At 61.2% G+C, this 23388-nt stretch overlaps 1 protein-coding gene across 32 annotated transcripts in view; it reads left to right on the top strand.

The window, feature by feature from the left end:
- Positions 1-22941, top strand: part of BIN1 (bridging integrator 1) — a 56559-nt gene extending 33618 nt beyond the window's left edge. For 3 of the 32 annotated variants that reach the window (XM_032271652.1, XM_032271655.1, XM_032271654.1), the window contains 18 exons: positions 1357-1411; positions 1518-1612; positions 2073-2168; positions 3134-3241; positions 3886-3978; positions 8036-8121; positions 8364-8439; positions 9826-9908; positions 11386-11430; positions 12865-13009; positions 14396-14524; positions 17187-17294; positions 17716-17739; positions 18777-18884; positions 19686-19775; positions 20017-20127; positions 20397-20498; positions 22335-22941. In XM_032271652.1, coding sequence (XP_032127543.1) covers positions 1357-1411; positions 1518-1612; positions 2073-2168; positions 3134-3241; positions 3886-3978; positions 8036-8121; positions 8364-8439; positions 9826-9908; positions 11386-11430; positions 12865-13009; positions 14396-14524; positions 17187-17294; positions 17716-17739; positions 18777-18884; positions 19686-19775; positions 20017-20127; positions 20397-20498; positions 22335-22442 — 1662 coding nt within the window. In that variant the 3' untranslated portion in view covers positions 22443-22941. The other 29 variants (XM_032271656.1, XM_032271667.1, XM_032271660.1 and 26 more) reach the window with 24 other exon arrangements.
- Positions 22942-23388: the final 447 nt, after the last annotated feature.

The following is a 23388-nucleotide window of genomic DNA, read 5'->3' as shown; positions in this document are numbered from 1 at the left end:
GGGAGAGGCCCATAGTGGGGAGACAGAAGTGGGTTTGAGGGTGTTGTGCCGGGGTGAGTCTGTGGAGGTGGCCGGGTCCCGGCTGGCCTTTGCCTGGAGATTGAGCTGAACGGATGGGGCCACCTTCCAGCTCTTGTGCAAGCATGAAGCTGGCCAGGCTGGAGCTCTGCAGGCGTGCTGGGTCTCCTGGGACCGGGCCAGCTGTCCCTCCTCCGGGGCAGGAGGCGTCCAGAACATGGATGTCTCTGAGGCTTGAGCTGGCGGCAGGGAGGAGAGGCCAGGATGGTGTCCTTCCCTTCGAAGGTCAGCCTCAGCCACTGCCGCTCTCCCAAGTCCCCTCTCGGCCTTGCGTTCCTGTCCTTAGCATGAGGCACATCTCCTGAGCCTGCTCACTGGATCTGAGGAGTGCCAGGCAGGGATCATTTACCTTCCGTTGAAAGATGAGGAGACTGAGGTTCAGATGGCTCACTAGCTTGTTTAGGGCTGCGTGGCTAGTAAGGGACAGCTGGGTCTGCATGGCCTCAAAGCCTGTGTGTGGCCCACTCTTTGCACATGCTTCTGGAAACTTCCGCGTCTCACTGAGCGTGGTCTCAGACCTCAGTGCTGGCCTCGCCTGTTGTTCACCCCTCCTGGAACCTGGAGTTCTTCACTCAGCTTTCCTGGCTCTGGTTTTGATGTCCAAGAGGGACTTGAGGCCCGTCCCAGGCTTCTAGCCTCTCAGCTGGTCCTGCTGTCTCAGGAGGCCCCTGGAGACCACCCTCCCAGCTCAGGGAGTGTCACCACCCAGCCCACTGCCCGCTGAGCCTTTTCCCTCTACAGCCTATGTCCCTAGTGTCCTTAGAGTCCTGGCCATGACCCCCGCATTCTGCACCTCTGCTCCAATGCCATCTCTTCCGCAGGTCTTCTGTCCCTGTACAGGCTCGGACTGGGCCCCCTTTCCCTAGTGAGAGGCGGTGGGAGCTCTCTGTCCCCAGGCACCTCCTGAGCTTGTGGCACAGGGGGACTGGCGGTCACCACACCTGCCATGGCTGTACTCCTGTGCTCGGCCACTTGTCCGCAGGTGTCTGAGTGCAGGTCTGTGAGTGATGGTCCTGCTGCTCGCGGGTGCTGTGCTGTCTGTGTGTCATTCAGCCGTACGCACAACCTGTCATCCTGCAGGGTGGTCCTTGTCTTCCTGCTTTCCTTCCCAGGCTGCAAATGCCATCTGGAAGAGGGCAGGTGCCAGCTGCTGTCCTGTTGGGAAGTCAGCTGATCAGTGGCTGCTGTCAGGAGAGCAGCCTGGTTGGTTCATTTATGTGAGGGGGGCAGGAAGGAGAGGGTCAGGGACCGGGTGGGCCACCAGTCTTTTCTTTGCAGACTGAAGGCACCCGGCTGCAGAAGGATCTCCGGACCTACCTGGCCTCCGTCAAAGGTAGGAGGCAGGCAGGGTGCACCCAGCGGGAGCTGGTGGGTGCAGAGCTGGGAGGGTGGGCGAGGGCTATCAGTGGGAGGTCCGCACCTTCCTTCCTGCCCCACAGCCATGCACGAGGCCTCCAAGAAGCTGAACGAGTGTCTGCAGGAGGTGTATGAGCCCGACTGGCCCGGCAGGGATGAGGCCAACAAGATCGCAGAGGTGAGCGTGGGACCGGCGGCTCTGGCCCTTCCTGGAGGGCGCTCTGGCCTCAGCTCCCTTCCCACTGGGCCGGGCCCTCTGGGACAAGCCGCTGTGGTTCTCGGGTGTTTGCGTGCTGTGTGCCCTGGGGCAAGCTGCCCTCCCTCTCTGAGGGCTCTTCTCCTGACACGCCCTCACACCAAGGTGGGTCAGATGGTGGGTCGTGGTCGTCCTTACTTGTGTGTTACGGCTCACGACTCACAAAGCCTCCCTGGCTGACCCCAGTCCTCAGCGTATCTGATCCTCACAGTCACCAGTAGGGCAGGAACTGTTGCCCCCATCTTACACATGGGGAAACTGAGGCTCTGAGAAGCTACCAAGCTGTGAAGAGATGGGGCTGGGACAGGTCCCTGGGAGGTGAGCGCCGGGGCAAGGGTGGCCCAGCACCCTGGTGACATTGTCGTGTTCTTGCCCATCTCAGAACAATGACCTGCTGTGGATGGATTACCACCAGAAGCTGGTGGACCAGGCGCTGCTGACCATGGACACGTACCTGGGCCAATTCCCTGACATCAAGGTGAGAGTCCTGCTTGCAGATCTGCCCACTTGCAGGTCCCTCGCTTCCTGGAGGGGTCTGGAGAGAGGACAGGGCCCAGGGCGTGCAGCTCAGGCCAGGAGGAGGCTGCCCTGGAGGCAGGAAGCCCCTGACCTAGCGTTTTATCCTCCAGAGCTGCTCCCTCTGTTGCCAGCCCGCCGCCCCCATTCCCTAGACCTGGGTCTTCCTGTCCCTTTGGGTCTCAGGGCTGTGGGAGGGGGTCCCACGGCATGTGTGTGTGTGTGTGCGTGTGTGTGGCTGCGGAGTGGCTGGCTGTGTGATTGTGGAAGGCGTAGAAGGGGGAGCAGGGCCGAGGGATGTGTGTGCCTGCAGGTCCCCTATGTTTACACCATGTGTGCTTGGAAGAGTATGTGTGCATGTCACCTGTTTGTTGTCTGGGTCTGCACGTGTGGGTGTCTCTGTGTGGTGTGTGCATTCACAGCCTGCTGTCTCTGCCGGGCCTGGGTGGGTGCTAGGAGGCGGCAGTGTCTCTGGTCTCCACCGAGGCGAGTGATCTCCGGATGACGTGCACTTGGAGCCGAGGCTGATCAGTGGGTTGACAAGATCCCCTTGGTGGGTGGGAGGTGGGTGTCATGCTCATGCTGGCCTCAGGGGCCCCCAGTGCAGTGGCCTCAAGCTCCCTGAGTCTGATGTTGGTGGCTCTGGAGATGAGAAGCCGGGGGTCAGGCTGAGGAAGAGACTTGGCTGACACGTCACCAGCTGGTGGACGCGGACACATGGGCTCATGTGCAAGAAAATGTTTCACACAGTGGGGCTGGACCGCTGGCAGGGGTGAGCTCTCTGCCACCAGAAGGGTTCCAGCAACCGGGGCTCAAGGGATCCTGTGGAGCTGGGGTCTCCTGCCTGCCCTAAGGGTCCATGTAGGGTCTCTGGAGTCTCAGGAGGGATGCCAGACCCCACTCAGCACCCTCCCCCATCTGCCCCAGTCTCGCATCGCCAAGCGGGGGCGCAAGCTTGTGGACTATGACAGTGCCCGGCACCACTACGAGTCTCTGCAAACCGCCAAAAAGAAGGATGAAGCCAAAATCGCCAAGGTAGGGGCTGGAGTGGGGCGGCGTCTGCAGGGGGCTGAGAAAGGCAGATGTCCAAGACCCGAGGGTGGAGCCTTCCTTCTGCCTGGGCCCAGGTGGCTGAGCTGGGGGGGCGGACAGTGCTGGGCCCAGGCCGGTGAGTGAGAGGCCTCTGTGGGTGTCCGGGTGGGGCTCACCATAGGCCCATTCCTGGCCCCACAGCCCCGATCCAGGCCACCCGCCAGCCTGAGAGTGGGCCTCTTGGGTCTCCCTGGAACGGTGCCGCCCTGCTTGACGAGCTGGGTGGAATTCCATCATGAGATCCCAGGTGACCCGTCCCTGGCTGGAGAGAGCCGGGTGGGTGCAGGGCTGGCCCCACTCATCCTAAGGCGAGGGGCTGGGGCGGCCCCTCCTCCAGGCAAGGCCGTGCTTGCCAGGTCCCCTGTGCTGCTAACCACGCTCACCTTTGCCTCTGCAGTTGGAGTTCACCCCCTCTCCTTGCCCCCTCAGGCTTCCCCTGATTCTCACGGCCTCAAGGGCCCATATCTACTTGGGGCAGCCCCTGCGTGTGGGGCGTGTGGACGTGCGTTTAATCTGTGTGTCTCTGTTTCTCTCTCCCCACCTCCCTGGTCTCTCCACCCTCCTTTGCCTTGACCTCCCCACCCCAGCCTGTCTCGCTGCTTGAGAAAGCCGCCCCCCAGTGGTGCCAAGGCAAACTGCAGGCTCATCTCGTAGCTCAAACTAACCTGCTCCGAAATCAGGTGACGCTGGCTTCTAACCTTGCACGTGCTGGTGCCTTCTGGTCTGTGGTCCTGTCCTCTCGCCCTGCGCCACCGGGATGCAGGGCTGGTGTCTGAGCCTGGCAGGCCAGGCAGGGTGTTTTCAAAGGCCTCTGCTGGGAGAGCTCCTGCTTCAGAGGAGACCTGAAGTCAAATGGAGGGGTCAGAGAACCGGCTGATGGGCTCCGTGTGACCTGGGTGGGGATGTAGGTGTGCCCGCTCTTCAGCTGCATCTGTGGTCATTCCTGGAGACTCCTCTGAAATCCTAGGTGTTCCAGGCATGCCTTTGAACCATTTGCCCTCTGTGAGGGCTCCTTTGGGGAGGGAGGTGACATCATCAGGCCCCTGTGCTACCATGCCTGTCTCCTTCAAGCCTCATGACAACTCTGAGATCATCTTGAATTTACGGAGCAGACAAAGCTTCCCAGAGAGGCACATCACAGCCTGGGGCCTGAGCCAGTTAGGGGACAGTTGGGGCTCTCCTGAATCATGCCCCTGCATCATTTCCCTGGGACTTGTGGCTCCCATGGCGACTCTGGAGGAGTTACTGGGAGGACCCTCCAGTCTGGTTGGGATGCTGAGACCTGGAGGGGAAGCATGGGCCCTGGAGGGTCGGCTTTTGGGGATTCATGGAGGGCAAGTGACCCGCACCACAGTGTTCCTGGAGGGCTTCCTGGAGGAGGCTGTTTGTACAAAACTCCTGGGCCATCTCACCATCTTGGCCATAAATGCTATGGTCTTATCAGCCCCCTGTCCTCCAAATGGGTCACGGTGTGGCCAGGGACCGCTGGATGCAGTACCCTGTCAGAGGAGGGTCACGTGGTTTTCTTTCCAGTGAAACTGAGGCACATTTCAGGTCAGCGTAGTCATAGCCTGGATGAGGCCCTCACACTTCTTCATATTCCCAACGGGCCGGGGGTAGGGGCCCGGCCCAGAAGGTTGGCTTTCTCTCTGGCCAGCTGCCTTATCTTTTCCAAGCTGCCTCTTGATTTCATCATTTTCATTGAGTGCCTGCGATGAGGAGAGCTCTGGGTGGGTTTGGCATGGCTTGCTGTCCATTTTCATTTTCTATTTTTTTTTTATTTGAAGGAGTCTCGCTCTGTTCCCCAGGCTGGAGTACAGTGGAGCAATCGTGACTCACTGCAGCCTCGACCTCCCCAACTCAAGTGATCCTCCTGCCTCAGCCTCCCAAATAGCTGGGACCACAGGCACGCATCACCATGCCTGGCTAATCTTTAATGTTTTGTAGAGGTTGTGTCCCATTATGATGCCCAGGCTGGTCTTGAACTCCTGGGCCCAAGTGATCCACCTGCCTCTGCCTCCCAAAATGCTGGGATTACAAGCGTGAGCCACTGCTCCTGCCCTGCCTGTCCAATTTCTCACCTGATGTGCTGCCTGATTTCTTTTAGGCCATAGCTGACTTTGGAGGCACTGAGTGTTGACAGCCTCATCCTGAGGTCAGGGTGCCCTTGGAAAGCCAGGAGCTGGGGGTGATGCCTAGGGGTCCTCTGATAGGCCCGAGACTTCATCTGACTCTGGAGGTGGAGGAAGAATCCGGGGCTGGAGTTGGGGTGCCCTGCCAGTCAGTTCAGCACTTGGGCTGGAGGAGGAATGTGACTATTGACTGGGGTTTCTGAATCATTTTCCCTGAAACAGGTGAAACTTTTTTTTTTGGTTGGGAGAACCCCTTAGGAGGCTATGGGGCCTGCCCACTGCTTTTGGGCTCCTGGGATGGGTGTGGCTGGGATTCCCTGCTCCCACCCCCACCCTGGGTAAGGCATGTGATCACATCTTTGGGTGCTGGGCTGTAGATGTTTCCCATTTTGGCCAAACTGGCTGTCCCATTTGGGTGCCACCTTTATTTAAGCACATCCTCCTTGTCCCCACCCCTCCATACCTGGCTGGAGGCTGGAGAGCTTTTGGAGTGAACTGTCGGCAGCTGGCTGGCAGTGAGATGGGACCGCTGGGACCCCGGGGGGGGGCCCTGCTGGGGGACTTGACTTTGAGGAGACAGTGCATCCTCTCCAGGCTGCGCCTGGGGGGCTGGCCAGCTCCACGCGGCCCCTGGGCTATTTCTCACCTGCTCTCCACACCCACCCTGGCCTCCTGAACGCTGTCCTCGGGACCCCGGTCTCCTGTGACTCTGCCCTCCCCCACTGCTAGCTTCAGTGGAGCCATGGGGGTGGCACGCCCTCCTCATGGCAGACAGCCCTCACCTCACTCCCTGCCCCTTCCACATGCTTCCGAAGGAGGCAGAACATGAGGAGTGTCACCCAAAGGGAATACAAGACACAGGTCCTGACTTCAGGAGCTCTCAGATGGAACTGTCCCCACTCGTGTTCTCTGCAGTGTTGGGCTGCGTGACCACGGCTGGGTGCAGAGGTGTCCCCTAGACAAGCTGTGGCACTGTCTTCACTGCTGTCCCCACCATTGCCATCTGGGGGGTTGGGGTGGTGGCTGTGTCATCATGGAGAGCGGGTCCTAGTCGGTACCGGGGTTTGGGGGGGGAGTCCAGGCAGGTTCTTGTGGAATGTGGGACTTTAGGCCCACTCCTGGCAGTGGGGGGCAGGGGCATGAGTGATGGTGCTCAGCTCACAACAGGACCCCTAGGAGTCACTCATTGTATGGGCTCCATAGAACCATGGCTGGCAGCCCCCCTGCCATGTACTGGGATGCCCAGAGGAGTAGGGCAGGGATGGCCTAGCCACAGCCTGGAGAGGGAGGAGGGGCAGAATTCTCCACTGGCCCTGGTGTGGGGTGCCCAGGGCCCCCAGATCTGATCCATTCTAAGAGAGGCATGCATGTTTGGATAGACATTCTCTTACTCCCCCTTTATCCTGCCTTTAAATTTTTATTAGACTCTAAAAAGCCAGGCAAGGAGCCTACGCCCACTCTAGCAAGTAGCTCAATGTAGCTGTTGACAGAAGCCGTGGTGGCCCCTCCTCCAGTCCCACCCCAAGTCACTGGGGACAGGGGGCTGACCTAGTCCAGTCCTGAGGCTGAATGGGACAGCTGGCTGGGCTTGGGGCAGTTGTGTGCTTTGTGGATAAGTGGCCTTCCAGCCATCTGGCTGCCTTTGCCAGAAGGCGGCCCATCCTGAGCCCCAGCCCCTGCCTGGGAACGTGAGGCTGCCAGCGGGTAGTTTCCCTAGGTGGGGCCCCACACGTTCCTAGGCTATGACTCAGACCCTGACTCTGAGTACCCCTGAGTCAGTCTCCCCAGCCCAGCCTGCAGTGCCCTCCCAGAGTGAGCCAGCAGAACCCCTTCCACCAGGTGGGGTCTGTGACTCACCGGCTGCCCGCAGTCCCTTCCCCAGCGCTCGGTGGCCCTGCGATGGGGCCTGAGCGCCACCGCCTGGTGGGTGTGAGCAGCGTGGAGGGCACAGGGCCTGCCCTGGGGACAGTGTGGGCCAGGAGTGGGACCAGGCACCGTCTAGCCCCCCGGCCTCCTCCTCCCTGGCCTGCACCCTCCTCTAGGGTCCTCCTGCCGTTCCTAGGTGCCGGTGTGGCTGCCTCTGGTCTCCCTCTGGTGGGGACAGGTCACAGGAGAGAGAGGGCTTTGTGGAAGGGCCGTCCCTGTGAGGTGAAGTGAAGGCTGGTGGCTGAGGCTGCCAGGAGCTGGCCCTCAGAAACAGGGAGGGAGCCCTCGGGGACAGGGGTGGGGCGGGGCGGGGGGAAGGCAGCGACAGACGCTGCCACGAGAACCTGAAGTCAGCGGCAGGGCTGAGTAGCCTGAGGGGGTTCGTGTGGAAGTGGCGGGGTCCCCACTTGGCTGGGTCTAGGGTCTGCCTCTGCGCATGCCCTGTGTCCAGCTCGCCCAGCCCCCGTCTTGTCCCTTTTATGAGCCCTACTCGCCGCTCACTGCCCTCCCGGCCACCTGGGCCTTTCTTTGGCAGTGGCTGCTCAGTTCTCCCTTTCCTTGATGTCCTGAGGGTCCTGGCTGGCCAGGAGGGGTGGTGGGGAGGTGGGTGGACTGCCAGGGGGCTGGGCTGACTGGGATGGACGCCCAGCAGAGAGGAATGACACGTGCTGCTCCCCAGGCCGAGGAGGAGCTCATCAAAGCCCAGAAGGTGTTTGAGGAGATGAATGTGGATCTGCAGGAGGAGCTGCCGTCCCTGTGGAACAGGTGAGGCCCGGCGCGGTGTCCAGCCCGAGTGCTTCAGTGCCTACGTGCCGCGGTGCCCACGTGCTGTGGTGCCCACCTGCTGCGGTGCCCACGTGCTGTGGTGCTGATGAGCTGCGGTGCCCATGCCCTCTTGGGTTTGTGTCTCTGATGAGCGTGTGTGGTCGCTCATGGGTGGGCGTGTTTCTGAGTTGCTGCCCGGACCTGCCTGTTCACCTGGCCCCCATCCTTCTGCCCTCTTGTAGCCGCGTAGGTTTCTACGTCAACACGTTCCAGAGCATCGCAGGCCTGGAGGAGAACTTCCACAAGGAGATGAGCAAGGTAGGCCCTGGGGACCCCTCTGAGGTGCCACACTCCGCCCTGGCCAAGGGTTGAGTCAGCGGCGTGGCAGGGGCGGCCTGAGCTCCTCCTTCCCCGCCAGGTTCAGCACACACCTGAGGCCACAGCACTTCCTCCGGGCCCTGTGGAATAGCGCCTTTCAGGAGTGCCCAGGCCCAGGAGGGCAGGAGGGCATGCGGGGGAGGCTGTGAGCGGGTCTGGGTCTTTGCCTGGGCAGGACCGCCTGAGGATGTAGACCAGCCCTTTCAAACCGTGAAGGTGTTCTCTAGCGACCTTGGCCCGAGGAGTGCCCTGTTAGGCAATGGTGGCGTTTTCCCAACTTGTAGGAACAAATAAGTTACTACCATTTGCTCAGTTTTAATTTTTCGCCCGTGTTTTTGACACATTTAAATAGGCCTGTTTCGTCTGCCTGAATCTCCGGTACGACCGGGTCTGGTCTGATTAGCGTACCTATGTTACGTTATTTTCATTTTAACCTATCTGGCAGCTAAAACGCAAAGCTGTTGAACTTTGAAGTTTGAGAGACCCAGGGCCGGCACCCCCCCCACCCCCCCCGCCCCCCGTGGTGGCTCTCGCTTTGTCTCTTGGGCCCCGAGGGATGAAGCGCTGATGGTGGATTCCAGGCCCAGGGTCAGAGGAGGAAAAGCAGCTCAGGGTCTCTCCTGACTCACACCCCTGAGTGTGGTTTCTTGCCTTTTAGGCTTTCTCTTTCTCTTCTTACCTTTTCCTGTTTCCCTTCGAAGATTTGAGACAACTTAATGAAAAGTTTCAAAAATAGAGAGAGTGGTATTTTAGAGAAGGAACATTTATATAAAATTAGTCCGCAAAAATATATGCCGCAGGGCATAGTTGTTTATAAATTAGGTTGAAAATTTGGCTCTGAGCTGCCTAGTGGCCAAATCAAAGAGAGGAATATTCTCAGTAATGAGCTCATGTGCAAGGAATAAACCTCCTCTCACACCTGTGCTGTCAGTGAAGTATCTGGCAGTTGTAGTGTGGTCTGAAAGCATCTTGGCACAATGACCTTAACAATTAAGATCAACAGTCTGCCAAAACAACTTTTAAGAGAAAAATGTAAAAGCAGGGCGAGCTGTATGCGGCATTTTGGGATATTCCTCTAAGTAGAAGGAGGGGAAAAGATGGCTTCCAGGAACTGCAGGCATTAGTGAGGTCGCCCACTGCCCCCATTTCGTTGCCCGCCTGGTTTTTCTGGGTTTGGTGTGCTGGTTCCTTGCTCTTGCAGATGGGGAAAGAGGAGCTTGTTCCTGGCAGGGGGTGGGGGCAGTGGGGAGAAGCAGAGGTGTTTGGGGAAGGTGGGCTGTTCGGTGGCCCTGGAGGCCCCCCACCTCCTCACTGTCCCTCCCTCAGCTCAACCAGAACCTCAACGACGTGCTGGTCAGCCTGGAGAAGCAGCATGGGAGCAACACCTTCACGGTCAAGGCCCAGCCCAGGTGCGTGTGGGGAGGGCCCTGGCACCCCTGACTCTGTGCACGGCAGGGGCACGGCTCCTTCCTGTGACCCTGTTGGTACCCTCCCTGGTCTCCTGTGGGTTTGGCCTTGGGAGTCTAGGGACCTCCATGTCTTGGCCTCTCTGTGCTACGGGAAGCAGGTGAGGGCAGGTTTCTGTCTCGAATGTCCCTGCCCCTCTGGCTGTGTTCGTCAAGGAAGGGGCACTCTGGGGAGCCCACGGGTCCCTGAGCCAGCTGACCCGATCACTGTGGAGCAGAAGCAGCCAGGGTTGGGGTGTGCAGCCTGCTCAGCTTTGGGGGCTGGGAGTGTGAACAGGGCTGACTCCAGGGTGTGCAATCCTCTCAGAGCAGGGAGGTAGCGCCCCCTTCCCTCTCCTGCTCCTGGAAAAGCTCATGTCCCTGGATGGTAGCATTATGCTCACCCAAATGGGGTCCTCTTCCTGTCCTCAGCCCCCGTCCCTCCGGGAAGCCCGGCTTCGAGGGGGTCTCTGCTTCCTGAGAGGACAGCGTGAGGGAGGAGGGAAACGCCTCGCTCCCTGGCTGTGGATCAAAGGACGCAGCAAGCCTGGGAGGCCTCCTTTCTGGCCATATGTGCATATGTGCGTGTGACTGGGGCTATCTGTGACAGGTGTGAGTGTGCATACACACAGGCATGTCTCAGCAGAGGGCGGAGAGCACCGACGAACCCTGTAAAACCGGGCAACTGTCTGCTTCCTGGGGTACCTGGAGTATTGCCTGGGATGATGCGGGCATCGGGTGGTGGTGATTGCCCCCTGCTTCCCTGAACATAAAATAGGTGTGGCTGACAGAGGGGGCGTGGTGCCCTGAGTGGGGGAGTGGGGGGGTTAGGAGGGCGACGTGGTGGAGGGGAGGGAGGGGGGTGTTGTGGAATAAAGGCCAAAAGGTGAATCCAAGATCAGGCAGGGAGGGACAGCTGGGAACTCTAGGATGGGTAAGCAGTGGGACAGACGTAGGCACAGGTGGGAACACTGGGATGGGTAAACAGGGGATACGGGTGGCCGTCCTGGCCAGGACCATGGCTTCCTTTGGGAAGGGGGTGGAGGGAAGAGAGAGGGCAGTGGAGGCCCAGCAGCCTCCCTTCCCACAGAGTGGCCCCTTGTGCACTCTGTGTTGGGCTGGGGGCCTTTCCTGGCATTCTGGGCGCACCTGGAGCCCCTGGGGACTGGGACCACAGGCAGGGCGAATCTCCCCTGTCCCAAGCCTCCTGCCCCTCACCAGGCCCTGTTAGCTTCACCGCGGGCACCTGGCCACAGCAGAGACCAGCCACGGCACCGGGGATAATGGGTCCAGGCCCTCTGCAAGGCCTCTGGTACTTAGGAGAGGCTTTTGCCCCTTAGTCCTCTGAGCAGAGGGATTGGCAATGAGGGAAGGGGACAGGCCGGTTCTGCAGCTGGCCTTTCCCAGAATGAAGGCCTCCATGTCCCGTCCGTCCCCACAGAAAGAAAAGTAAACTGTTTTCGCGGCTGCGCAGAAAGAAGAACAGGTACCGGCAGTGAGTGCTGCAGCGGGGCCCGATGCCCGCGGCCTGGCCGGCCCTGTGCATGCGCCTTGCGCCGGCTCCCAGGCGCCACTAACCCGTAACCTGGCTCCGTGTGCCGTGCTGCCCGGCAGGGCTGTCGTGTGCGTGTCGGGTGGGAAGGCAGAGGCGGTGCCGGGGGGCAGGCCTCTGAGCAGCTGGCTTGATTGAGCACGTTCCTCTGGGCGCCCCTCACTTGGGCGGTGGCCCAGGCCACCAGCGCACTTACCAGTGGAGAACAAGGCTGGGAAGGAGGCCTGGGGAGGGCCAGGGAGGAGACACTGCAGCACGGTGGGTTTTTTGTTTTCTAATTCTATGTGTATACTACGTGTATATACTGACATATATTCTTTAAGGAGGATACATTCCCACAAAACACAAATTCCAAAAGGGAAGATGGTGTCAGTGACATCGCCTACGCTGTTCCATTGTTTGTCCCCAGGTGACTCGGTCACTGGTTCCCGTTCGATGCTTCTAGACCTGCAATGCCCAGCACAGGAGCCAGTTGTCCCATGGAGCTATTGAGCACTAGAAACTGGCCAGTGCTACGCACAGCTGTACTTTTCATTTAAATTAAATTACATGTAAATTTCATTCATTTGAGTTTGCATTGTCACCTGTGGCTAGTGGCAACTGTATTGGGCAGCACCGTTCTAGGCCTTTCTATGCAGGTTCCGGTAGGGAATTTTCTCCCTGCATCCTCGCCCCATGCCTGGGGTGCACAGCATCACACCACCTCCCCCTTGGGTTTTGACACTGAACGCCATGGCTTGGGACCTGTGCCCTCCATCCCCAGCTGCCCGCTCCCCTGTGATGAGGATGCCTGTCTCTGTCTGTCCAGGCTCTGCTCATGGCCTTCAGTGGCCAAGAGGAAAGGCGAGCCAAGGTCTGGAAACATGTGCCAGGGTGCTGTGATGGACAGGTGGGGGGCAGTGATGAGGCCTGAGGGCAGCAGGCTGGGGAGCAGTCCCAGAACAGAGGGCCTGCTGTGTGTGGCATGGGAGACTCACTGTGCCTCTAGGATGTCTGGCTTTCTCCTGCTGTGGATCTTGGACTGTCAGCATGGACTCTGGTGGACCCCATGGAGCCTGTGGGGTGGTTGGCCTCTGCAGCAGGTGGTTCCAAGGGACCTGCCTGCATTCCTGGGGACCATTGACCTCCAGCCTGGAGTCCCTCCTTGTGCTGTTCCTGTCTCCGAGGCAGGCTTCCCACTTCCAGCCCTGCAAGCCTAGGTCCCTTGGCTAACCCCACCCTCCTGCTCACACACACACACACACACACACACACACACACACACACACGATTTCATACCCCTTAACACAGATGTCAGCGCATTTCCCCAGTCCATCTCCTGTGCCTCGGATCCCAACACTGGGCTCCGTTTCTTTTCTGTCCCCACAGTGAAAACGCGCCTGCCAAAGGGAACAAGAGCCCTTCGCCTCCAGATGGCTCCCCTGCCGCCACCCCTGAGATCAGAGTCAACCACGAGCCAGAGCCAGCCGGCGGGGCCACGCCTGGGGCAGCCCTCCCCAAGTCCCCATCTCAGGTAGGAGTGAGATCTCAGTGGCAGGTGCCCTGCCCTCCCTCTTTCTCCTCTGGCTTTGCTGTTGACCCCCATCCTCCCACTCCTCTGTCCCCTTTCTGGCCTGGGCAGCTGTGGACCTGAGGCTTCACCCAGTCTGGGGTGGGCCGGGACCTTGATCTCCTTCCACCCCATCCAGCTTTGCATGCTTCTGGGAGGCATCTGTGACTGCCACCCCTCCCCAGCTCCCGCCCCCACTGTAGCGCCCTCCCCTTCCCTCTCCATGGCCTTTTGGCCGTTTGACTCTGTCTGCATCTTCCTTTCCTCCCTAGCAGAGGCTCTGGGCCCTCAGCCCACAGAGCATGTGGATCTCCGGAGTGGGCAGCCTGCCCCTCTTCCTGGCCTCTCTCTCTCTTAAAGGGGCCTGAGGGAGTAGCCCAGCCAGGTGGCCATGCGGGACCTTTAAAGGGACAGAGAGAGGCAGCTCAGGGGAGAGTGTGGGGTGGCAAAGGGGGCAGGTCTTGGGTTCTGGACTGTCCCTGTCTCCACCCCGCTTGCCCCCAGCGGGCCCTCCAGGTGTTTGCAGAGACTCTAGGTGGTGGCCGGCCAGGTGGGGTGTTCTCACAGCCAGGGGTCCCGCAGCTCCCCCTTCTCTCTGCTGCTGCCCTGCTCCACTGCTGACTAGGAAGCAGGCTGAGGACATGGGGGGATCCTGGACCAAACAGGCTTCCCCTGGCCTGGACATGGTGCCAGCGCCTTCTGTGTTTTCATTCATCGAGTCCCCACAACCCCCCTGTGAAGCAGAAGCTGTCATCACCCGACTAGAGGAAGCCCAGCCTCATGGGGGCGTGACCTGCCTGAGGTTCCCCCACCTGGTAGGCAGGGGTGCGGCCTCTGCTCCATCCTGGGGCCACACTGGCTTTGCAGGGACAGACAAGTCTGAGCTGGGCTCCCCGTGGGCAGCACTGTGCCTGGGAGGTGGAGAGGGGCCCTCGGGAAGGGCAGAGGTGGGCAGGGGGAGGCTGGGGCTCAGCTGTGTCTCAGCGATTGTTTCCTTTCCCGGTCTTCTCACCAGACCCTCCCACAGTGGGCCAGCAGACAGCCCGGGGCCTCTCTCCCTCTTCTCTCTCCCTCCTTTCTCTCCCCTCACCTCTCTATCTTTTCTCTCTCCACACAGCATTTCTGGACCTCCTGCCTCAGTGTCCTTCTCGGGGGTGGCCTGTGGTCTTGGTGTCTATGTCGGGGGCTGGGGGCGCAGTGGCTCTTCATTTGCTGCGTCCTGCTCAGTGGCCTGGGTGGGGCTGTGGCCTGGGGCGTGACTAACCGTGTCTTTGTCTCTGTCTGTCTCCCCCAAACCCCTTGCTCTGCTGTGCCTTCCCGTGCGGCCCCTCACCCGCCGCCGACCCACAGCTTCGGAAAGGCCCACCAGTCCCTCCGCCTCCCAAACACACCCCGTCCAAGGAAGTCAAGCAGGAGCAGATCCTCAGCCTGTTTGAGGACACGTTTGTCCCTGAGATCAGCGTGACCACCCCCTCCCAGGTCAGCCGCGGCCGCCGCGGCCCAGCCCTCCTCTTCTCTTCCTGCCCTCTCGGGCGTGCATGGCCTTCATCCTCTATGCTTCTGTCTCAAGAGCCGCGAATCTGGCCAGAGAGAGTGTCCGTTTCCTCTCTCACCCCTCCTTCCTTCCGTCCATCATCTTCTGTCATCTTCCATCACCCATCTCCCAGCATGTACTAAGGCCAGATGCAGGGCCACAGAGGGGAAAGGTGCCCCCCTCCCGGCAGCAGCAGTCACGCCAGCAGTGCCCTCGAGGTGCAGTGGGTGCTATGGCAGAGGGGATAGGGGAGGGTGAAGGACCCGTGGCTGTCGGGGAAGGCTTCCAGGAACAGGGAGCGTTGGAACGCCCTGGAATGGCTGAAGCACCTGGACTTCAGCTCCGACAGCTGCCGTCATCCACTGGAGGGCAGGGGCAGCGGCCAGGCTGCAGAGCAGAGCTGCAGCGTGCACACTCCCTAAGAGGCACGGAAGGCCCAGATGCAGCAGGGAGCCCCCAGGGTGGCTTGGCCCTCTCCCCACAGGCCCTTGGCTCAACAGGGAGCCCCCCAGAGGGTTTTGGGTCTCTCCTGATGGGTTCTTGGCTCAGCTGGGGAGCTGCCTCTGGGGAGCCTGGCCCGCAGCCCCAAGTCTCATGTCCTTCATGGTGGAGCCCTGGTGGGAGTGCCTGTGCTGGAGGCGCATCGCACCAGTGCTGGAGTGGGCTGACATGTTGTCAGATTTGCCCAGGGGTGGCGGGGCTTCCCCACACTCCCCTAGAACTGTCTCCTCAAGGCCAGCCCTCTAGGCCTCAGCATGGGTGTGGCCCCAGGGCTCACTGGAGTCATTGTCCCCACCCGTGCCGGGGGCTCTAAGGAAGCCCCTTCCTCCCATGCTAGTCTGGCCCAGCTTATGGGGAGGCTTGTCTCAGTGTGGCCAGGGCCACCGTGTCCCATCGCTGGGACATGCTTATTCCTGGGCTCCCTGGAAGGGGATCTGGTGCGGAGGGGGTGGCTGCTGGGGAGGGGTCAAGGGCCTGCAGTTTTAACCCAGGTTCCCCAGGTGGTTCTGAAGCCCCCGAATGTTGAGGACCCCCACTTTGACTCCCTCCTGTGGGTGAGCCAGGGCCCTTCCCACACGGAGCCTCGCCTGTAGGGGAGGCTGTGCAATCAGGCTGCGGTGGCCTCCAGCAAACCCCTTTGCGCAGCTCCGATGTCTAGGGGCAGGTTGGAGGGAGTGAGTGTGGGGAGTGGCTGTTGGGAACTGAGAACAGTGGTCGCCTCTAGGAAGGGTTGGGGATGGTGGGCCTCAAGCTCCTGGCAAGGACTAGGGCTAGAACTAAGGAACTTTAAATACGAGGCTGCAGGTGGCTGGGTGGGTGACGCCTGCGTTCAGGGGCCTGGCAGGTGCGTGGACCCCTCTGCGGGATAGAGGGCGCTGTAGGGAGAGCAGTGTGGGCCTGGGCTGAGGACCTCTGGGGCCGCTTCTGGCTGGCCTTTCTGGCTCGAGCGTGCCTCTGCCCTGGGGTGCCCAGTGTGTGCAGGCGAGGGAGATGGGATGGCAGGGGCACTGGCAGATACTGGATGGAGAATCATGCCAGCCACTTCCTATATCCCCTTGTGTGATTTTCAGCCACCCTCTGGGAGGGCATCTGCCCCCATCTAACAGGTGAGGAAGGAGCCTGTGGCCTGTGCAGCGGGCCCATTCCAGAATAAGGTGTGACAGGGCAGGAGGTGGCCCAGAGACCACCCGCACCCAGGCTCTAAGTGCACCTGTCCCTCCCTGCCATGCCTGCCTCCCTGGCCACCATGTGTGCCAGCCCCAGGCAGCTGGTCTTCCCGCTCAGGTCTGGGGTGGGGGAGCCATGCCCTTTGGGTGCATGGTGCAGGGCTGGGCTTGCCCTTGTCCATGATGCTGGTGCCCGCAGGCTTCCTGGCCGTGGGGTGGTGAGTAGCCTGTGTCCCGGCATGGAGGGACACTCTCGGGCCTGCATGGCGAGGTGCCACCTGCCGGGGCAGGACAGCGAAAGGATAGTCGCTCTCTGGCGGATGACCCTCTCCTCAGCGCATGGCGGGTATTACTGTCTGGGCTTCACTGACTTATCTGAGACGGGAAGGGGTGTTGCTGGGGCAGGGAGGGGGCACTGGGGAGAGATGCTGGCCGCCCGCTGGTGGGAGGCACCTAGAGGTTGTGCACGGTGTCCTGAGGGTGCTTTCTTCAGAGATGGCGGTTAAGGGCAGAGCAGTGACCTCCCTGCCTTGGGTTCCCCAGACAGGGCAGGACCTAAAGGAAAGTTGGCAGCTGGGATGGGCCCGGGGCAGGACTTGGGGCCTTGGCCCTCTGGTTCCAGGAAGTGAGTCCACTAGGCTTGGGGTTCTCTGATACTTTGGCTTGGCCATGTGGACTGCTCCACGCCTTGTCCCCTGAGCTGTGGGACAGCTGGGTGTTCTCAGGACTGAGGGTCTTGGGTATCTCCTGACGGGCCCTCGGCTCAGCTATGAGGGGCCTCTGGGGAGCCCTGAGTGGGGAGCGTGTGTGCGTGGATGTGCTCCTGCTCTGTACGTGTGTGTGTGTGTGTACACGTGCGTGCCTGCCCCTGCAGCGTCCGCCTGGGGTGAGGGCTCCCAGCCTAACACTAACTGCTTCCTCCTCTGCTGCTGCTGCCAAGTTTGAGGCCCCGGGGCCTTTCTCGGAGCAGGCCAGTCTGCTGGACCTGGACTTTGACCCCCTCCCGCCCGTGACAAGCCCTGTGAAGGCGCCCACGCCCTCCGGTCAGGTTGGTTGTGCCCGAAACTGCCCATGGGCCCACCAGCCTCCAGGTGCCTGAACCTGGACTCATGTTGCCCACTGGCCACATGGCCCCACCTAGGCCTGGGTCACTGCCCCTCCTCTGCCACCTCAGCCCTCGCCCCTCATCACGTCCTGGTTGTAGGGCAGGGAGCAGCCCTGGGCAGCTGGGAGAACTCTCAAGAGACGGTCCCTGACCACTTCCTGGCAGCTTTGTGCTCATTTTGCATCCTGGCATGGGGTCTTGAAGCCCCCTAGAGGTCTCCGGGCTTGGCCACCTGCACACCTTGGAGTCTGGCTGGCTGTGAGCCACCCCCAGGACCAGCAGGGGTGGGTCCCTGGGGACTGCTTGCCTCCCTGTCTCTAACCTCTGTGCTGACTGTCCTTCTCGCCCTCACTGCTGCGCCCAGTCAATTCCGTGGGACCTCTGGGAGGTAAGCTGCGTGTCTGCTCTGTGTCCAGCCCCTGGGAGGGCCACTCTTTCGCGTGTGCCTTGGCCTCCTAGCCCGTTCACAGGTGCACACACACCACACACACCCCGCATGCAGCACACACAGGCACGAGTCACGCACAGCGAGCTGGCGAGGCCGCCCGTCTCCAGCCATTCTGCTGCTCCTCCCTCTGGCAGGCCCTCAGAAAAGGGGCTCCTTGGTTTAGCTTGAGACAGGGGTCCCCTGAGAGCTGGTCCTGTTTTCGTAGCCTGTGAATGTTTGCCCCCAGACAGAAGCAGGCTGGTCACCCAGGATGGAGGAGTGTCCTCAGAGTGTAGGGCAGGAGGGTGGAAGGTTCTCGGGCTCTCTGAGCGTTTTGACAGTGGGGAGCTGTTGGGGAGGAAGGGAAGAGGGGGAGGAATGGGTGCTTTGAGGGAGTTGGGGAAGGCAGGGTGGCTGGGTGCCTTCTGAGAGCAGGGCCTGAAGGCAGGTGCAAGGCCAAGTCACACAGGACCCGTGTCACTGTCACCTGAAAGCTCAGGACACAGAGGCTCAGGGAGGGCTCGGTACTTGCCCGAGAACTTGTGGTAGAAGCAGAATTCCAACAGGGTTTCCTGGGCTCGGTCCCTGAGACCCCTGACACAGGCAGAGGTGCTGGGAGGGGCAGGTGGGTGTGTGGTGCCCTTGGGGCACACACTGGCAGCCTGTGCACCTGGGAGCTCCAGAGGCTCCACAGCAGGGTTTTCCTCCGGAGGAGGCTGGAAAAAGCCAGTCTTGTGCGAGCTGGCAGGGCCCTTTTGACAAGTGGATTTCGGAGGTGCTGAGCCTGGGCAGCACAGTCACACCTGCCTGTCCCATTGGCGGTGGTAGGAGTGAGGATGTGGGAGGTGGGTGGCCGGCCGGGCTCCACTGGTACCCACCCTGCCCCCACCAACCCCAGCTGCTGGTGACATCTTCTTTTGTCTTGTGACCCTGCCCCTTGCCTTTCCGTCCCGGCCTCCCCGCCCCCTCCCTGTTCTCTCCTGGTGGCTTGTCATCAGCCCACAGAGAGTCCAGCCGGCAGCCTGCCTTCCGGGGAGCCCAGCGCTGCCGAGGGCACCTTTGCTGTGGCCTGGCCCAGCCAGACGGCCGAGCCGGGGCCCGCCCAAGTAAGTGCCCACCTGCAGCCCCTGTCTGGCTTGTCCCCATTCTCTGAGGGTGCAGCATGGAAGGAGAGCCAAGAGGAGGGGATGCAGGGGGGACCAGGCCTCCATGGACGTGAGGGTGAGGACAGGGTTCTGAGCTAGGCTGCCCCAGCACTGGCTTGTCACCAAGGCTGTGAGGAGTGAGGGTGGCCGGGCACATCAGCCCATCCTGGTCACCCACTTCAGCTCAGCCTCCCAGCCCAGCCTCCCAGAGTAGGAGGAGGAACATTTAGAGCACCTACTGGTTTATGCCAGGCAGTTTCCAGAATTTTCTTTTAATTTTCACTGTCACCTTGTGCCCGCCCTGGGTTGTGCTTAGGCTGGGACAGGTGTGTGCTGCTGTCCCCTGGCACGGACCGTCTACAGGTTCCTCAAGTTCCTGCCATGTGCCAGGTCAAGCGGGGTGGGCGGGCGGAGGCTGTGGCTGGGTGAAGTCTTGGTGCGGAGAGAGGCAGGACCTCTGAGGCAGGGTTGGGGGTGGCACCCCAGGGCCTGCGCTGGGCTTCTCCACAGCATGTCACTCACATCCCGGGGCCTGCCAGCCTGCCAGCGCCTACTCTTCAGCTGCTTCCTGGGCCCAGGGCCCAGCCTGTCCAGCAGGGGTAGCTACCTGGATTCTTCGAGGCACTGGCCGGCTCTCACCTTGCTGCCAGCCAGGCGATGCCCGCGGCCCTCTCACTTGGGTGCTGCCCTCCTGTGGCCTGTTTCCACGTCCTGGTTGTGTCTTGTCCTGTGTCTGACCCCAGGCCGGCATTTATGTTGCAGCCAGCAGAGGCCTCGGAGGTGGCGGGTGGGGCCCAACCTGCGGCTGGAGCCCAGGAGCCCGGGGAGACGGCGGCGAGTGAAGCAGCCTCCGTAAGACCGCAGGGACCAAGCCCTGCCTTTTCCTCCCCGCCGCCCGCCCGCCTGCCCCGGGGCTCCCCTGTGCCCCCTGCTGGTGCTGGTCCAGGCCTGGCTCCTGTCGAGGAAGTGGGAGGCGCGTCGGTCTGGCACCAGGCACAGACACCTGTCTCCCCTACCGCCCCTCTTCTCCTCGGTGGCCCTGGCTGTTTCTGGACCACCTCCACGCCCAGCTGACCCGTGCTTCTGCCCCCAGAGCTCTCTTCCTGCCGTCGTGGTGGAGACCTTTCCGGCAACTGTGAATGGCACCGTGGAGGGTGGCAGTGGGGCTGGGCGCCTGGACCTACCCCCAGGTTTCATGTTCAAGGTAAGCCCAGCCTCTGACTGCTGTGGGCCCTCTGTGCCCTGGTGGGCAGATGAGGACCCTGAGCCCCAGGAGGCTCTGTGGTTTGTCCAAAGTCGTGCAGGCACTACTAGGTCACTCCCAGACGGTGGCATCTGAGCCCCATCCTGTCCTGCTGCTTTCCAGCACTCCTGGTCTCCACGTGGCCACCTGACCTCCCACCCGTGAGGCCCGCCTCTGTGCAGGGCTGGACGTAGAGGGAAGGTCTGACTTGCTGTCCGCATCCTCCGCAGGTGCAGGCCCAGCACGACTACACCGCCACCGACACCGACGAGCTGCAGCTCAAGGCTGGCGACGTGGTGCTGGTGATCCCCTTCCAGAACCCCGAGGAGCAGGTGAGGGCGGGGTGGGGCCGCCAGAGCTCACAGGGACGGCAGCAGCCTGGCTGCGGCTGGCACCGCTGTGGCAGGGACTGGCCAGCAGGGGGCAGCGGAGGCCCGTGAGCGCCGGGGCTCCCATGTGACTGCTCCTCCCCCGCCCCCACGCCTGGCCTTTTCCTGTCCTCTCCTTTCCTAGGCCCCTCCCCCTGAGGCCCCCCTCTCTCCCTGTCCCCTGCTCCCTTCTTCCTGTACCCGCTGCTTTCTTCTCTGCACGTCCCCCTTTGCTCAGGCGCTCTCAGCTCTGCCTCTGAGTCTCTCCCCGTCTCTCCTGGTGGTTCCCGAGGCCTGCTTTCTTCCCAGGACAGGCTGCTTGACTCCTCCTGCCCCTCCCACAAGGTGCCCACCCTGCAGCCGGACGGCGCAAGGAGCACTGGCTGGGCTCATGATGCCCCGTGTGCCTTCCCTCGCCCCCTCCGCGCAGGGCCATGGGCTTCCCAGCTGTGTCCCCAGCTGAGGCCCACCCAAGAGGCCTTCCAGACCCTTCTCCTGCTGCTGTGGCTTCTCCATGTTAATGTCCTGGAAGTGAAGGCTCCTGGTGAGCCTGGGTGGGTGCTAAGTGGGTCCCTCCTGGGCCTGGGACCCTCCTGCATCTGGGTCAGTTGCCCAGCCCAGGGGGCCGTGGACCCTCAGCAGGAGACTTCCTGCTATGTAGAGCGGAGAGCCAGTCTTTGCTTGTGGGGGATGGTTGGTGCCATGTGGGCATCCAACTCTCTCCACGGCTCAGCCCCTGAGTGCCTCGGGCTGTGCACAGAGGGCCTGGCCGGCCTCTTCCGGCTTCCAGAGAACACGTTTAGTCATTAGCACATCCGTATGAATGGGCTGTCAGAGCAGCTGAGGGTGACAGTGGGTCTCGCTGGGTCTGGCATGAGGCCGACCCGGCTGGGGGTCCTGGGCTGGGATGCAGGGGTACCAGGTACTTCCTGAGGCCCTAGGGTGGGAGGGCCGAGTGATGAGGGCCTCCTGGGCCTGGCGCTGATTCAGCCCTGTCTCCTAAGGCCCCAGACTTCACTGACCTCACAGTGGGCCAGCCCTGTCTGGGTAGGATTTCAAGCAGACTCCTAACCCCCAGCCCACCATGGGAGTTGCGCTGGGGCGGCCTGAGGGGGCTCAGATAGGGCATGAGAAGGGTCTGTGACAAGGCTGGAAATGACACAGCAGGAAATAACAGAGACCCTGGTAGGCCCCAGGCACAGCCCAGCTGCAGGGGCAGCCTAGGCCCCGCCACTGGCAGGAGTGGATGACCACACAGCTCCCCGTGACCCTCCTGGGGCCAGGGGCCGTCAGCACTCCCAGAGAAGGCCTGCAGGGGTCAGGATTGAAGCAAAGGGCAAGTCGCAGTTGGAGGGGCTAGTGGGGCGGCCCCAAGTCCCTTTAGAACTTGTAACTTGTTGCCGCTTCCAGAATTTTCTGGGGTTGTTTGCAGAAGTCTGGAAACCTGGAAGGGCTCATGTGCTCTGCGTGCACCTGGGGGTGGGAGCCTCTTGGCCTGGATTGAAGGAGTTGTTTAGACACAGTCAGAGCAGAGAGCAGCAGGACTCCCCAAAACCAGCTACGAAAGGTTAGATCCACCTGGGGATGACAGGCAGGCTCCTGTGGTGCCCGTGGGCAGGAGCCTCAGCCAGCGGCATCAGGGAGTGCTGCCTGGAGGAGGTATTCTCCAGGTGGGCTTGGCAGGCTAAGGGGCCAAGAGCAGCAGGACGGCCGTCTTCCCAGCGGGTTGGAGCGGGCCTCATGCCCTGTGGGTTGGAGCCCCTTGCCCAGCCCTGTGCGACCCGGTGCTCTGCCCCTCAGGATGAAGGCTGGCTCATGGGTGTGAAGGAGAGCGACTGGAACCAGCACAAGGAGCTGGAGAAGTACCGGGGCGTCTTCCCCGAGAACTTCACAGAGAGGGTCCCGTGACGGCGGGGCCCATGCAGCCTCCGGGCGTGTGAAGAGCACCTCCTCCCGAAAAATGTGTGCTTCTTTTTTGTTTTGTTTTGTTTTTCATTTTTAATCTTCTGAAGAGCAAAGGGAAATCAAGAGGAGACTCCAGGCAGAGGGGTGTTCTCCCAAAGATTAGGTCGTTTTCCAAAGAGCCACGTCCCGGCGAGTCCGGCGGAATTCACCAGTGTTCCTGAAGCTGCTGTGTCCCCTAGTTGAGTTCCTGGCGCCCCTGCCTGTGCCCGCATGTGTGCCTGGCCGAAGGGCGGGGCTGGGGGCTATGCCAAGCCACCACGCTTGCCTGAAGCTTCGGCCGCGCCACCGGGCAAAGGCCCTCTTTTCCTGGCAGCCTCTGTGGGTGGGGCCCAGCACCAGCCTAGCCTGACCCTGCCCCGCAGACGGTCTGTGTGCTGTTTGAAAATAAATCTTAGTGTTCAAAACAAAATGAAACAAATATCTGATAAAAACACTCAGAAAATGCGCGTGTATTTATTCTCCGTCTTAGTGTCTGTGAGCGTGGATAGGACTGAGCTTATCTGTGGCTTTCTTGCTGCGGCGATCCACCCCTGGAGGCCTGCTGCCCTGGGCTGGCACACCACAGGCTTCAGCCCCTGTCACTTGGCATTTTTAGGGGTGGTCAGCTGGAGGTCAGGGACTGGGGGCTTGGCTGAGGGGGCTTGGTGAGTCATCTCTGCCTGAGAAGTCCGCTGAGTGCTGTCCTAAGTGACCTTTTTTATTTTATTGTTTTGAGACTCGGTTTTGCTCTTGTTGTCCAGGCTGGAGTGCAATGGGGAGATCTCAGCTCGCTGCAGCCTCCCCCTCCTGAGTTCAAGTGATTCTCCTGCCTCAGTCTCCCGAGTAGCTGGGATTACAGGTGTGAGGCACCACACTGGGCTAATTTTGTATTTTTAGTAGAGATGGGGTT

Source organism: Sapajus apella, unplaced genomic scaffold (genome assembly GCF_009761245.1).
Source record: "Sapajus apella isolate SASKATOON/1434 unplaced genomic scaffold, GSC_monkey_1.0 scaffold244, whole genome shotgun sequence".
NCBI classification, from domain to species: domain Eukaryota; kingdom Metazoa; phylum Chordata; class Mammalia; order Primates; family Cebidae; genus Sapajus; species Sapajus apella.
The sequence above is the reverse complement of the archived record's forward strand: the minus strand, read 5'-3'. Positions and strand labels throughout refer to the sequence as shown.